Source organism: Triticum aestivum, chromosome 6A (genome assembly GCF_018294505.1).
Source record: "Triticum aestivum cultivar Chinese Spring chromosome 6A, IWGSC CS RefSeq v2.1, whole genome shotgun sequence".
Lineage (NCBI taxonomy): Eukaryota > Viridiplantae > Streptophyta > Magnoliopsida > Poales > Poaceae > Triticum > Triticum aestivum.
The window spans coordinates 516,755,500-516,772,373 of record NC_057809.1 but is presented as its reverse complement, the minus strand read 5'-3'; the positions used below and the strand labels follow the sequence as shown (position 1 = coordinate 516,772,373).

Below are 16,874 nucleotides of genomic sequence, written 5' to 3'. Positions count from 1 at the left end.
AAACATATTGGTCTCAAAGCATGGGCACACATGCATAGAGTAGCATGGCATTTTAATTCCAAAAAAAATGATCAGAAAAACATGAAACCTTGGTTGATGTAATGTCACGCCACCAAGATGATGTGGTAAAAATTGGCATGTTTGGCGAAAGTTTGGACACACACCCCTCACAAACTGGAGCAACTCACTAGAAGGCTCGTGGTTCCGAGAGGGAACAATGCATGTTTGATGATGAACGGGAGATAGCTTCCTCTTACAGCCTTAAATTTTTTTCTACCTCTAACGTGTGCTACTACATCTGTAATGTGAACTTTTTGAAAATTCTAGAGGTCATTTGACCTTTTAAAAAAATTAAGTGATTTTCTAGCCATTTAATGACTGTAATTCAAGTTTGAACTACATCTACATGCAACGCCTAACCAAAACGGTTTGAAAAATCATATTTGTGTACTTGTGTGCAAGTTAATTTCATGTGCAGTAAATTAGAAGAAATTTTCAAACATATTGGTCTCACGACATGGACACATGCATACGTATGCATAGTGACATGACATTTTAATTCCCAAAAAATTAAAAAATGATTAAAAAACATGAAACCTTGGTTGATTTAATGTCATGCCACTAAGATGATGTGGTAAAAAAATTGGCCTGTTTGACGAAAGTTTGGACACACACCCCTCACAAACCGAAGCAACTCACTAGAAGGTTCATGGTTCCGAGAGGGAACAATGTATATTTGATGACGAACGGGAGATAGCTTCCTCTTACAGCCTTCAATTTTTTTCTACGTCTAACGTGCACTAATATAACTATCATGTGAAATTTTTGAAAATTTCAGGGGTCATTTGACCTTTTAAAGACATTTAAGTGATTCTCTAACCATTTAATGATTGTAATTCAAATTTGAACTACATCTACATGCAACGCCTAACCATAACGGTTTGAAAAATCATATATTTGTGTACTTGTGTGCGAATTAATTCCATGTACAGTAAATTAGAAGGAATTTTCAAACATATTGGTCTCAAAGCATGGGCACACATGCATGGAGTAGCATGGCATTTTAATTCCAAAAAAATAAAAATGATCAGAAAAACATGAAACCTTGCTTGATTTAGTGTCACGCCACCAAGATGATGTGGTAAAAAATTGGCCTGTTTGACGAAAGTTTGGACACACACCCCTCACAAACCGGAGCAACTCACTAGAAGGTTTGTGGTTCCGAGAGGGAATAATGCATGTTTGATGACGAATGGGAGATAGCTTCCTGTTACGGCCTTCAATATTTTTTCTATGTCTAACATGCACTAATACAACTATCATGTGAAATTTTTGAAAATTTCAAGGGTCATTTGACCTTTTAAAGACACTTAAGTGATTTTCTAACCATTTAATGATCGTAATTCACATTTGAACTACATCTACATGCAACGCCTAACCATAACGGTTTGAAAAATCATATTTGTGTGTACTTGTGTGCGAGTTAATTCCATGTGCAGTAAATTAGAAGGAATTTTCAAACATATTGGTCTCAAAGCATGGGCACACATGCATAGGGTAGCATGGCATTTTAATTCCAAAAAAAAAGATCAGAAAAACATGAAACCTTGGTTGATGTAATGTCACGCCACCAATATGATGTGGTAAAAATTGGCATGTTTGACGAAAGTTTGGACACACCCCCTCACAAACCGGAGCAACTCACTAGAAGGCTCGTGGTTCCGAGAGGGAACAATGCATGTTTGATGACGAACGGGAGATAGCTTCCTCTTACAGCCTTAAATTTTTTTCTACGTCTAACGTGTGCTACTACAACTGTAATGTGAACTTTTTGAAAATTCTAGAGGTCATTTGACCTTTTAAAAAAATTAAGTGATTTTCTAGCCATTTAATGACTGTAATTCAAGTTTGAACTACATCTACATGCAACGCCTAACCAAAACGGTTTGAAAAATCATATTTGTGTACTTGTGCGCAAGTTAATTTCATGTGCAGTAAATTAGAAGAAATTTTCAAACATATTGGTCTCACGACATGGACACATGCATACGTATGCATAGTGACATGACATTTTAATTCCCAAAAAATTAAAAAATGATTAAAAAACATGAAACCTTGGTTGATTTAATGTCATGCCACTAAGATGATGTGGTAAAAAAATTGGCCTGTTTGACGAAAGTTTGGACACACACCCCTCACAAACCGAAGCAACTCACTAGAAGGTTCGTGGTTCCGAGAGGGAACAATGTATATTTGATGACGAACGGGAGATAGCTTCCTCTTACAGCCTTCAATTTTTTTCTACGTCTAACGTGCACTAATATAACTATCATGTGAAATTTTTGAAAATTTCAGGGGTCATTTGACCTTTTAAAGACATTTAAGTGATTTTCTAACCATTTAATGATTGTAATTCAAATTTGAACTACATCTACATGCAACGCCTAACCATAATGGTTTGAAAAATCATATATTTGTGTACTTGTGTGCGAGTTAATTCCATGTACAGTAAATTAGAAGGAATTTTCAAACATATTGGTCTCAAAGCATGGGCACACATGCATGGAGTAGCATGGCATTTTAATTCCAAAAAAATAAAAATGATCAGAAAAACATGAAACCTTGCTTGATTTAGTGTCACGCCACCAAGATGATGTGGTAAAAAATTGGCCTCTTTGATGAAAGTTTGGACACACACCCTCACAAACCGGAGCAACTCACTAGAAGGTTTGTGGTTCCGAGAGGGAATAATGCATGTTTTGATGACGAATGGGAGATAGCTTCCTCTTACGGCCTTCAATATTTTTTCTATGTCTAACATGCACTAATACAACTATCATGTGAAATTTTTGAAAATTTCAAGGGCCATTTGACCTTTTAAAGACACTTAAGTGATTTTCTAACCATTTAATGATCGTAATTCACATTTGAACTACATCTACATGCAACGCCTAACCATAACGGTTTGAAAAATCATATTTTTGTGTACTTGTGTGCGAGTTAATTCCATGTGCAGTAAATTAGAAGGAATTTTCAAACATATTGGTCTCAAAGCATGGGCACACATGCATAGAGTAGCATGGCATTTTAATTCCAAAAAAAATGATCAGAAAAACATGAAACCTTGGTTGATGTAATGTCACGCCACCAAGATGATGTGGTAAAAATTGGCATGTTTGACGAAAGTTTGGACACACACCCCTCACAAACCGGAGCAACTCACTAGAAGGCTCGTGGTTCCGAGAGGGAACAATGCATGTTTGATGACGAACGGGAGATAGCTTCCTCTTACAGCCTTAAATTTTTTTCTACGTCTAACGTGTGCTACTACAACTGTAATGTGAACTTTTTGAAAATTCTAGAGGTCATTTGACCTTTTAAAAAAATTAAGTGATTTTCTAGCCATTTAATGACTGTAATTCAAGTTTGAACTACATCTACATGCAACGCCTAACCAAAACGGTTTGAAAAATCATATTTGTGTACTTGTGTGCAAGTTAATTTCATGTGCAGTAAATTAGAAGAAATTTTCAAACATATTGGTCTCACGACATGGACACATGCATACGTATGCATAGTGACATGACATTTTAATTCCCAAAAAATTAAAAAATGATTAAAAAACATGAAACCTTGGTTGATTTAATGTCATGCCACTAAGATGATGTGGTAAAAAAATTGGCCTGTTTGACGAAAGTTTGGACACACACCCCTCACAAACCGAAGCAACTCACTAGAAGGTTCATGGTTCCGAAAGGGAACAATGTATATTTGATGACAAACGGGAGATAACTTCCTCTTACAGCCTTCAATTTTTTTCTACGTCTAACGTGCACTAATATAACTATCATGTGAAATTTTTGAAAATTTCAGGGGTCATTTGACCTTTTAAAGACATTTAAGTGATTTTCTAACCATTTAATGATTGTAATTCAAATTTGAACTACATCTACATGCAACGCCTAACCATAACGGTTTGAAAAATCATATATTTGTGTACTTGTGTGCGAGTTAATTCCATGTACAGTAAATTAGAAGGAATTTTCAAACATATTGGTCTCAAAGCATGGGCACACATGCATGGAGTAGCATGGCATTTTAATTCCAAAAAAAATTAAAAATGATCAGAAAAACATGAAACCTTGCTTGATTTAGTGTCACGCCACCAAGATGATGTGGTAAAAAATTGGCCTGTTTGACGAAAGTTTGGACACACACCCCTCACAAACCGGAGCAACTCACTAGAAGGTTTGTGGTTCCGAGAGGGAATAATGCATGTTTGATGACGAATGGGAGATAGCTTCCTCTTACGGCCTTCAATATTTTTTCTATGTCTAACATGCACTAATACAACTATCATGTGAATTTTTTGAAAATTTCAAGGGTCATTTGACCTTTTAAAGACACTTAAGTGATTTTCTAACCATTTAATGATCGTAATTCACATTTGAACTACATCTACATGCAACGCCTAACCATAACGGTTTGAAAAATCATATTTTTGTGTACTTGTGTGCGAGTTAATTCCATGTGCAGTAAATTAGAAGGAATTTTTAAACATATTGGTCACGAGGCATGGGCACACATGCATGGAGTAGCGTGGCATTTTAATTCCAAAAAATTAAAAAATGATCAGAAAAACATGAACCCTTGCTTGATTTAATGTCATGCCACTAAGATGATGTGGTAAAGAAATTGGCCTGTTTGACGAAAGTTTATAGACACACCCCTCACATACCGGAGCAACTCACTAGAAGGTTCGTGGTTCTGAGAGGGAACAATGCATGTTTGATGACGAACGGGAGATAGCTTCCTCTTACGGCCTTCAAATTTTTTTTCTATGTTTAACGTACACTAATAAAACTGTCTTGTGAAAAAATAGAAAATTCCAGGGGTCATTTGACCTTTTAAAGACATTTAAGTGATTTCCTAATCATTTAATGACCGTAGTTCAAATTTGAACTACATCTACATGCAACGCCTAATAATAACGGTTTGAAAAATAATATTTTTGTGTACTTGTGTGCGAGTTAAAAAATCATTAGACGATGTAAATATCTGATGTTCAAAAAAGAAAATGTAAAGATCTGGCAAGACAATCGCCCCCCACATGATTGGCAGTCTATCTCGCGGCTTGAGGTTTGGTAGGTGAATGGCGGGGATCATTAATCAAACACGATTCTGCATTGGAAACCGTCAGCTATTATGTTCACACACGGATTTTGGCTATTATGTCCACACACGGACTTTGTTGCGGGAATCGTGTGTAATTCAAACTACAGTACTCATAAATTCCGACGACCGGCATGTGTACTGTCCCTGTCGATCTATATTCCGGCCGCCAATAATTACTACCTTGCTCATGTCATCCCGCCTACATTCTCATCTACATCCTCCCCTCGCTCGCCCTCTCTCTCTCTCTCTCTCAAATCTCTGTCATGGCGCCGCCGATCTGCCCATGCATCGACGAGGAGTCGCCGCCCCCCGAGGACGCTCACTCGATTAGCAGCGACGAGGACCCCTACGCGCCGCCTAACGAGGTTGCGCCGGAACCGCCAACTTAGGATTGGTTTTGGGGCCAGTACAATCTTTGTGTGTGGAAGTTGCTACCGCCGGCTGAGAAAGGCAGGCAAGTGGAGTTCAAGAAGGAGATGGCGGAGGAGGAAGCTAGGTACCAGGTGGCGTGTGAAGCCCGTGATGCCGCCTGGAAAAAGGAGGCGGCGGAGCTTTTGGGTCGGGCGCGTCGTCGTGCCGAGGAGGTGTACGAAGATGGGTACTTCGCGAGGAAGGTCATAGGCGTTGGGTGCCTCGTCGCTGCGTGGAGGTGGGTTGATAAGCTCCACCGTGCCACCGACGAGGAGCTCCGGTGGGCGCCCAACGAAATGGCAAGATCGGCCGCGCGCGTCCGCCAGCAAGAGGCAGATCGGTACGTCAAGCGCTGCAAGGCGGAGGAGGCGGAGTACTGCCTCCGCACTGGGAAGACGCCGCGCACTAGGAAGACGCCGCGCACCAGGGAGCTGCTGGCGAGGGGCTGCCGGAATACTCGCCCCAGGAGGGATTATTAGTTTTAGTATTGTTCATTTTCAATCTTATGCATTGTACCTAGTAGTTAGGATCATCATTTATATGTGATGATATTATATATATAATGAACTAGTAGTAAAAAAATTTAATTTTTTTTCAAAACTTCTAATGGCGCACTGTGGGGGTGGTGCGCCATTACTAGTTCACCACTCCCACGGTGCGCCATTAGTAACTTGGCCCAAACATTCGCCCGAATGCACCCCCCCTGGACCGCCTTTTCAGTTTCAAAAAAATAAAAGAAAATGATAGAAATGTCAAAAAAATAAAAGAAAATAAGATTCCCATGTGATATGTGGTCTAGTTGTTAGCAAAATTTACAAACATGAATTTTCGACTTTTTTGCAAAATCTCTCGAGAATTTGTAAAAGTGGGCATAACTTTTGCGTACAAACTCGGATGAAAAAGTTTTTTATATGAAAAATCATCTACTCAAAACGTTACATCCGAATTTAATAGAAAAAAAGTTAAACATTTCAAAATCCCGTTAAACATTCAAAAAATTAACAGAAAAACTAACAGAAAAAAAGTTACAGGGCTTCTAAGATCCGGAGGCAAAAAAATTCAAAAAATTTCAAACTTACTAGTGGCGCACCGTATGCTAGGTGCGCCACTAGTAAAAGGAAAAAATTGGTTTTGAAAAAAAATTAGAATTATTTTTCAAAATATGATACGTAATATGATCGGGAAGTTTGAAATATATTTTCAAAATTTCATCATACTCATGAACATGAACAAAGTCCTAGACATCAACAAGGTTTAATAAGATTGATATGATAGATATATCAACAAGTGCCTGTGAAGTGAGGTGGTGCTGGGGTTGGATAGAACTTGGGTTGGAGTAGTGTGAGGATGGGTGACCTTTCGGGAAGTTTGACCACAAAGTGTGATTTGACCCGAGATTAAGCCATAGTGACCTGAGATTAAGAAAATAAATAAATTTGAAATTTTTAAAAAAATGAAAAAAAATTTGAATTTTAAAAAAATGAAAAAAAATAAAAAATTATTACTAATGGCGCACTTCTATGCGGTGCGCCATTACTAAGTCAGATAGTAATGGCGCACCTCTAGGCATACTAATGGCGCACTACTGGTGCGCCATTAGTATGTGGTATACTAATGGCGCACCAGTGGTGCGCCATTAGTAAAAAATACTAGTGGCGTGCTACTAATGGCGCACCAGTAGTGCGCCATTAGTAGGCCTTTTCCTAGTAGTGTCTGCCTGAACTCGTGCAGGCGTTCGTCCAAGCCGTCGACACGTTCGCGGTACATCTGGAGCGCAATCTTGAGCTCCAAGTTGGCTATTTCATCGGAGATCACCAGCTCAAGGATGCGATGGCCATGTTCCTCTACTGCGCCCAGGTGGACACCTGGGCCAAGGAGGCGGTCGAGCCTACGGACCAGCGCGTTGGCATCCAGCGGACGCGGACAAGGTGAACGGCGGCACCCATGCGAACGGCGCGGCGGGCGTACAGTGCAAGTACGGCGTGGCGGGCGTCCGGTACAAATATGGCGCGGCCTGCCTCTGGTGCAAGTACGACGCTGAGGGCCTCTGCCTACTCCTAGAGAGGAATGGGGGTACTGACCGGACGTGTACCCAGCTGCGACGCCGTGTCGATAGCAGGCAAGCGCCGATGGATCCGCTCTTGCTGTGCGGCGCGCCGCGCCTCTTGCTCTGCGGCGCTCCAACGGTCTCGCCGTGCAGCAAGCCGCAGCCTATCGGCGCGGACGCGCCTAGCTTGCTCTGTGGCGCGCCATTGATCATGTTGTGCGGCGAGCTGCAACCTATCGGCGCAGACATGCCTATCTTGATCCGCGGCGCTCAAGCGCCATTCGCTGAAGGTCTGCTCAACCCTGGCGATGACGCACGTCACGACATCGTCTATCGCGTTGCTGGGGAGTGCCTCGTCCTCGACGGGCCGTGGCGCCTGCTCGTTTTCCTCGTCGACGAGGTTGATGGCAGAGGCGACACTTTGGTGGGTTGGCATGCTTGGAAAAGGTGGTTGTGCTACAGGCTACGCTTGTCGCCTCTATGCGTCGCGCACCACCTATGCGCAATATCGCTGGGTGGCGGGAAACAGGTGAGGAAATGGCGGGAAACGGTTGCGTGTTCATAAAATGCTATCAATTAATAGAAACTTAGCATAGAAGGAACATCGAGCTAGCACAAGAAGGAGATGATGATCAGATGAACATGTACCAGACTAGGGAACCATTTCTGTTATTATCGGTATTCATACACATTTCTGATTACAGACCTGTTTGCGGCATATCACGAACATCTTGTTATATTGAACCATTTCTCTTATCTTGCCTCAACGCAAACAGTTCATCCGAGTGAACCGCATGCCGTATATCGCACACGCCTTCATCTGGCTGCCCGTTTCTTTTATGTTGCCTAATCACAAACATTTCATCTGAGTGAACCATATGTTGTATATCGCACACACCTTCATCTGGCTTCCCGTTTCTTTTGTTCCTCCTCATTGCAAACAGTTAATTGAGCTGAACCGCATGCCCTGCATCGCACACGCAACTAAAATCTGAACCGTGTTTGATGCATCCTCCATCGCAAACATTTTGCACCTTTTTGATGGGTTTTTTACACCATCATTTGCGATTATGGCATCGCACACAGTTTTGTCGAAGGGTCTCTGATCGTAGTGTCGCGTTAGCAGCATCCTGCAGTAGTGGATGCAGGCAGGAGTCAGTCTACTAATCTTGGACGTGATGCCTATGTAATGATCATTGCCTGGATATCGTCATAATTATTTGGGGTTCTATCAATTGCCCAATAGTAATTTGTTCACCCACCTCTTGCTATTTTTCTCGAGAGAAGCCACTAGTGAAACCTACAGCCCCGGGGTCTCTTTCTCATATTATTTGCCTTTGCAATCTATTTTTCTCTTGCTTTTATTTTCAGATCTATTAAACCAAAAACCAAAAAATACTTTGCTGCACTTTATTTTATTTGCGATCTATTTATTCAATCTATCACAACTTTCTCCCGTCCACGCACCATTTTTGGCGTCGTTACCCAAAAGGGATTGACAACCCCTTTAACATGTCAGGTTGCGAGGTGTTGTTATTTGTGTGTAGGGGCTGTTTACGTTGTGTTGCTTGGTTCTCCTACTTGTTCGATAACCTTGGTTCCATATCTGAGGGAAATACCTACCGCCGTTGTGCTGCATTATCCGTTCCTCTTTGGGGGAAAAATCGACGTAGCTTCAAGCGACATCAGCGGTCTCCCTGAATTTTCCAGTGCTCCTCTAAAGAAGCGCCTCAACTGGCATCCCCGAAGTCCCAAAGAAGAGGACAGTGCGGAGATACAAAGGTTGGTCAGCAAGGTCAGGCTGCTGGCCCATTTTGAACACTCAATAGTAGAAGTCATGGCGATCGCAATAAAGAGATGTGTGCAGCCTCTGCAATCTAGAGTAACTCCTTTATGGCGTTACAACGGAGAAGACGACGCATCCCGTTACAGATGGTAGGGTCTGGATACCCCAGCCGAACTAGATTCAATTTTGGCCAATCTGTACAAGGTAAAAAAGAAGACTTCCTCCGGTTAAACTATCGGGAGGCCTATTCCATGTACACCCCTGTCGAATGGGTAAGATTTTGATTCGTCTGTGCTTATTTTACTGCATTACAGACACTAATCGAATGTACTTTTTGCTACCACCAACTAGTCATGGAGGAGGAGGATCAAGGACGTCCACTGTCCTGCTCCCCAGCCGGAGGATCATAATCGCGACAAAGATCCTGGCTTTTGCGAGGATCCATATATATATATATATATATATATATATATATATATATATATAGAATTTGACGATGGGGTAATCTATCAGGCGAGCCTTGATGGTTCGGAAGTGGCTATCATCACCGACTACCCTCGCCTTTACCCATTCTGCATTGTGAGTATCCAAAGGTTTCTTAAGAAGAGGTCCCCATCTATACCCTTATCCATTGTACTGATCTGGATCTTTAACAGGATCGGCGCTCCATGGACCATGTCTCCTCGAGGGCGGCCCCAACACAAGGTCGTCATTCAAAACGGAAAGGGACCGGGAGTACCATGGAGACTTCACAGTCTTCCAAGAGGTATGTATACTTAATGCATGCCTAGGCATGAGTCTGGATTGTTAAGAGTCTCCCCCTTTTTATTTTTAGGAGGAGTACGCGATAAACGGTGGGAAAACGCCCAATTAGCCAAATGCCCACTAATTCGATGCCGAACTCACCGATTAGGACGCAAGAAAATGCCGCGCCTGTCCCACCTCCTTAAGAGGATTCGGATGACGTGTCGGTCATGAATTCCGAAGTGGAGAGTGTGATGAATCACCGTCACTTGAAGGAAGCTATGTGTGCTCCAGCCTTGTCCGAACAAGAACTCGCGGCACTGAGTTCGATAGATGCTTGTATCCGAGCCGCTGGAGACGGCCTTGTCGGAGTTATGCAGCTGTTCTTAACGAAAATACAGGTAAACTTTGACACAATTTTGCATGGTCGTATGCCAGTAGCCCCCGAAACTTGAAGCAGTTGGCCCAACTGATTTAAGGGTCGTTATGTCATCAGGTACTCACGGAGAAGAATAACACATTGTCCAAGGAGCTTGAAGAATATCGGACCAAGCTAATTGTTGTCACCGCCGAACTAGAAAATTTGAAGAATTCCAAAAAGGCACCTGATGGTAAGCACAACTGTGTCCGAAAAATGCAATTTTGCGCCAACAATGAGTTTTAAATATGCATTGTTTTGTTTTCAGCAGCAGGATCGATAGAGCAGTCGGAGGAGAAGCTAAGGGTTGCTTAGGCGGACAAACAACATGTCGAAGGGCAAGAAGCCATTGGTCAACGTGTATTAACATGGACCATTGATGAGAAGAACAAATTACAAGATGCAAACATCAATCAAGCCAAAGAGCTAAAGGACGTACGAGCCCAACTGTCGGATGCCTTGAAGGAGAACAGAAAACTGAAAGGCGGCATATTCAGTATGTCCTTTATCCTGACTTTTATATGGTCCCCTGATGGAAAGTTTTATGAAATTGTTCTTGTAGGTTTGCTAACCGAGCGGCCCGAGGGAGAAGCGTCCGGATTTCAAGGCGATTTGCTGCAAGAGCTATCCCAAGTGCACGAGCGAGCTTGGAAAGCCATGAGGAACATGGCTAAGGCTTTGTGGCCATCTGATTCTTGTCCAGAAATTATGGAGGAGCTCGTGAATTTATTCATGGGAGATCGACACCGCTTTGAACTATGGAAGGCATCAGCATGTCGAGAAGGTGCACGAGAAGCCTGGGCCATGGTGAAAATGCGGTATACCGGACTTGATCCGAATCGTATGGCCCAGGTCGGACCCCAGGGACCAGACGGATAAGAAATTCTGGTTAGCTTGGTGTACGACGAAGTAAAGATAGCCGCCAAATTTTCCCAATAGGACTGTAAACTAGACAGCCTTATAGATGGTATAGATAAAGAGTAGGCGTTTGATTCCATGTAACAATGCATTTTATCACCAAAATTATCTCCGGCCGAACTTGAAAAAATTGTCATGGCAGACCTTCCGCTTCAACCTCCAAATACCAAGGGTTGGAGTGTTTCTGAATACTATACCTGTGGTAAACACAAAGTATGTTCGGAAACCAGGCAATCCTGTCATGGTGATTGAACAGACAAACTGTATTCGGGGAGTTATGTTATGTTACTTTTTAACGTAAGAAACATCTTCCAGAGAGAATAGTTTCGTTAAGGGTTCCTCTCCCTGGGTCATCATGCGTTTTTTATGCATGCCTAAGCTATGATGCTAAAAAATAACAGGAAGCTTTATATTTTGGGAGTTTTATATTGCAATGAAGGAAATTTGTCGTTTGTCCGCTGACCAATTATTCTCTTAAGAACGCTAGCTTTCGGCTTCACCCGTCTGAGGTACATGTCCGGATAACCCGGTTGTAACAATCACAGAGGTGCTCCCTTTATGCCCTAGCCGAACAAGTGGGAACGTAGGGCATAAGCACAGGAGCCAGGCAACCCAGCTTGGCAAAAACTTAATTCATAGAGGTGCATATAATGGCGAAGAAAGGACGTATATGAGCAGACGACACATATATAAGGTGAGATCTATGCTCAAAATAATAATAAGCTTCTATTGAGAGAAGCCCCTAGTTGTGGTGGGGTGTGTACATTTAAGGATGTATACCCCGCGAGTGTGTGGTTTACCCGAACACAGGTTAGAAATCGTATAAAACCAAGAAAAAGGAAAATTTGAAAAGGATAAAAAGGAACAACAAAGGTATATGTCCGGACTTAGGCGTAGAATCTTCGGAGCCGAGCAGCATTCCATGGGTTCGGCTCTAAGCGATTATCCGATGCATTGCGAAGGTGATAGGCTCCTCCAGTGAGAACTTCATTTATAATGAAGGAACCCTCCCATTTGGGTTTGAGCTTGTCCTTTTTCTTCTCTGCTAGGCGTAGAACAAGCTCACCGACATTATAAGTCTTTGCCTGCACTTCTCTGCTTTGATATCTCCGAGCCTGTTGTTGATAGAATGCGGAACGTGCCTTCACAACATCGCGCTCCTCCTCCAGGCCATCTAGATCCTCCTGACGATCGAGCTTGGCTTCTCTCTCTTCATACATGCACAGTTGAGGTGAGTAATGAATAATGTCGCAAGGCAAGACAGCCTCTGCGTCGTACACCATAAAGAAGGGTGTGTGTCCAGTCGTGCGATTGGGCATGGTCTGCAGTCCCCAGAATATGAAATCGAGTTCCTCAACCCAGTGCTTATCTGATTCCCGTAGGGATCGCACTAGTCTGGGTTTGATGCCGCTCATTATCAAGCCATTATCCCATTCGACCTAACTGTTTGTTTGAGGGTGATAAACAAAGGCGTAGTCGAGCTTAATGCCCGAATCAGCACACCAAGTTTTCACCTCGTCGGCTGTAAAGTTAGAACCATTGTCAATAATGATATTGTGCAGGACGCCATAACGGTGTACAACACTGGATATAAAATCGATCGCCGGTCTGACTTCGGCCGTTTTTACCGGTTTGGCCTCTATCCACTTGGTGAATTTATCCACCATAACCAGCAGATACTTTTTCTTATGGCTTCCCCCTTTAAGGGGTCTGACCATGTCTAGCCCCTAGACCGCGAAAGGCCAGGTAATGGGGACTGTTCTGAGGGCAGTGGGCGGCATATGGCTTTGATTGGCGAAGAGCTGGCATCCTACACAGTGCTGAACAAGGGCATGTGCATCTGCTCGGGCTGTGGGACAGAAGAAGCCTTTACAAAAGGCTTTACTTACTAGGACCTAGGCTGCGGCGTGATGGCCACCGAGGCCAGCATGTATTTCGGCCAAGAGCTGCCGCCCCTCCTCTTCGGAGATACATCTTTGAAGGACTCCGGTGGTGCTTTTCTTGTAGAGCTCTCCCTCATAGACTTTATAGGCCTTAGAGCGTCGGACTATGCGACGGGCCTCGTTCTGATCATCAGGGAGCTCCTACCTATTAAGGTAGGCCAAGAAGGGTTCGGTCCATGGAGCAATAACTGCCATGATTACATGAGCGGAAGGTGTTGGCTCGGTGCTCGAGCCCCCGATGGTATCCGAATCATGTTCGGCGTCCGGGGGTATGATCGACGTCGGACTGTTATTTCCGCTCTCGTCCTGCCATACCACAGATGGTTTGAAAAGCCTCTCCAAAAAGGTGTTAGGCGGGACGGGGTCGCGTTTAGCGCCCAGACAAGCAAGGATGTCTGCTTCCTGATTACTATCTCAAGCCACATGATGAAACTCGAGACCCTCAAATCGAGTGGATGTTCTAAGTATGGCATTGCGGTAGGCCGCCATGTTTAGATCCTTTGTGTCGAATTCTCCATTTATTTGGGATATCGCGAGGTTCATATCCCCCCGGACTTCGAGCCATTGTATGCCCATAGAAACAACCATCCGGAGTCCATGCAGGAGCACTTCATACTCGGCAGCATTATTGGAATCCGTATACATGATTTGTAATACATAACAGACTGTGTCCCCTGTAGGGGATATTAGGATGACACCAGCCCCCAGTCCGGCTAACATCTTGGAGTCGTCGAAGTACATCACCCAATTGGAGTATGTGTTGTATTCTTTAGGGAGTTCGGCTTCTGTCCATTCGGCGACGAAGTCAGCCAACACCTGAGATTTAATAGCTCGGTGTGGCTTGTATGTTATTTCGAATGGTAGGATCTCTATAGCCCATTTGGCAACGCGAACGATGGCGTCTCAGTTGTTTATGGTATCATTGAGTGATGCTTCAGAGGCCACCGTGATCGAGCACTCTTGAAAGTAGTGTCACAGCTTTCGAGATGCCATGAAGACCGCATACGCTATCTTTTGATAGTGCGGGTATCAGGATTTGCATGGTGTAAGGACCCCCGATACGTAATATACTGGTTTTTGGAGTGGGAATTTGTGTCCCTCTTCCTCTCGTTCGACCACGAGCACAACGCTCACTACTTGGTGAGTTGCTGATATGTACAGAAGCATGGGTTCACCGACGTTTGGTGCGGCCAGGATTGGGTTGCTTGCTAACAAAGTTTTTATTTCTTCCAACCCGGCCGTCGCCGCATCCGTCCACTCGAAGTGACCGGTACATCGGAGCAGACGATAAAGTGGTAGTGCCTTTTCTCCCAGTCTGGAGATAAAGCGGCTCAGGGCTGCCACACACCCAGGTAGTCTTTGGACCTGCTTTAGGTCTATTGGTGTCGCCAATTGCGACAAGGCTCAGATTTTGGCCGGATTTGCTTCGATTCCTCTATTGGAAACAATAAACCAAAGCAGTTTTCCGGTCGGGATGCCGAAAAACACATTTTTCCGGATTGAGCCGTATGTCGTATGTTCGGAGGTTCTCGAATGTGAGGCGCAAATCGTCCACCAATGATTCGACATGTTTGGTTTTGATGACTACATCATCTACATATGCCTCCACCGTCTTGCCAATTTATTTTTCCAGGCATGTTTGTATCATGCGTTGGTAGGTGGCGCCGACGTTTTTGAGCCCGAAAGGCATAGTATTAAAGCAAAAAGGCCCATATGGAGTGATGAATGTCGTCGCGGCCGGATCGGATTCCTTCATCTTAATTTGATGGTATCCGGACTATGCATCGAGGAAGCACAATGAGTCGTGCCCTGCGGTTGCATCAATGATTTGGTCAATGTGGGGTAGTGGGAAGGGGTCCTTAGGGCAAGCCTTGTTTAGGTCTTTGAAATCAACACAGAGGCACCAGGACTTATCCTTCTTTGACACCATGACCAGGTTTGCTAGCCAGTCCGGGTGTTTGATCTCTCTAATGAATCCGGCTTCAAGTAGTTTGGCTAGCTCTTCCCCCATGGCTCGTCGCTTGGGTTCGGAAAAGTGCCACAGCATTTGCTTGACTGGTTTAAAGCCCTTAATTCTATTGAGGCTGTGTTCGGCCAATCTGCGTGGGATTCCTGGCATATCCGAAGGATGCCAGGCAAAGATGTTCCAATTTTCGCGCAAAAACGCTCTTAAAGCGGCGTCAATTGTTGGATCCAGCTGTGCTCCAATGGCTGTAGTTTTATTAGGATCCGTTGGGTACACTTGAAATTTGACTATTTTGTCTGCTGGTTTAAAGGAAGTGGATTTGGGCCTCTTGTCGAGGATTACATCATCCTTGTCCACTGTAGAGCACAGAGTAGGCAGTTCCTCGGCCGCTAGGGCCTCGGATAGCGCCTCGAGGGCTAGTGATGCGGTTTTGTTTTCGGCGCGGAGTGTTATATCCGGATCACTGGTGATAGTGATAACTCCGTTGGCCCCTAGCATTTTGAGCTTCATGTACCCATAATGGGGTATAGCTTGAAAGCAGATGAATGCTTCTCGCCCTAACAGGGCGTGATATCCGCTGTGGAAAGGTGCCATGTGGAAGAGCAACTCTTCGGACCTATAGTTTTCTAGCGTGCCGAATACGACGTCGAGTTTGATCCTCCCCGAGCTTATTGCTTCTCAACTGGGGATGATGCCTCAAAAAGTGGTGCCGCTTTGCTCAATGCGACTTTTGTCCATCTGCATTTTTTGGAGTGTGTCTTCATAGATGAGGTTTAATCCGCTGCCACCGTCCCTGAGTACTTTTGTGAGCCGAAAGCCATCTACTATTGGGTTTAAGACCAAAGTGGCTGGTGCTCGGACTGATCTGGCCCTTGGCTCGTCATCGTCAGTGAAGGTTATCGCCATGTCATTCCAAGGATTTACTGCTACTACCTGGTTGACTTCGGCAAGGTCGCGCAGCGCCCTCTTGCGCCGTTTGTTGGAAGAAAAGGTCTCAAAGACCATAAAAACATTGAGATTGGCGTTTTCCGAAGAGTGCCTCTCTTGAGAAATGCTGGTGAGGATGGCCTCACCGCTCTTAGCCACCTGCCGGAGTACCCAACATGCCCGAAGGCTGTGTGTTGGTTTGGTATTCAACGTTGTGTGTATCTGGCAAGGTTTATCGAGCAGGCCGTCAAGGATAGTTCTGTGTCCCGTAAAGGGCTTCACTTTTTTGTCCATGGGATGATAGGGTACCCCATAGGGATGCATCCTTTTTGTCCGTCTGGTGGGCTGATTGAAGGCCGGAGGATCCCACCGGGTTGTTTGTGCCTTCCAGGTGCTTTCCATTGCACTAAACTTCTAGACGATGTGTGCCAGATCTGAAGAGTTCGGTATGCGGCGGCGGTTGAGGGCGTTAAGGATTCCCTCATCCATGCAATTGTAGCGAAATATCGAAATCGCGTCATCGTCACCGCAGTCCGTGA

The 16,874-nt window shown here is 44.1% G+C and overlaps 1 protein-coding gene across 1 annotated transcript in view; it reads left to right on the top strand.

The window, feature by feature from the left end:
* Window positions 1-10,159: 10,159 nt before the first annotated feature.
* The window catches only part of LOC123130872 (aspartyl protease family protein At5g10770), a 31,147-nt gene continuing 24,432 nt past the window's right edge, over window positions 10,160-16,874 (top strand). Inside the window, exons 1-3 of the mRNA XM_044550663.1 lie at window positions 10,160-10,185; window positions 13,577-13,595; window positions 14,526-14,582. Of these exons, the coding sequence (XP_044406598.1) occupies window positions 10,160-10,185; window positions 13,577-13,595; window positions 14,526-14,582 (102 nt within the window). The remainder of the gene's footprint in view (window positions 10,186-13,576; window positions 13,596-14,525; window positions 14,583-16,874) is intronic.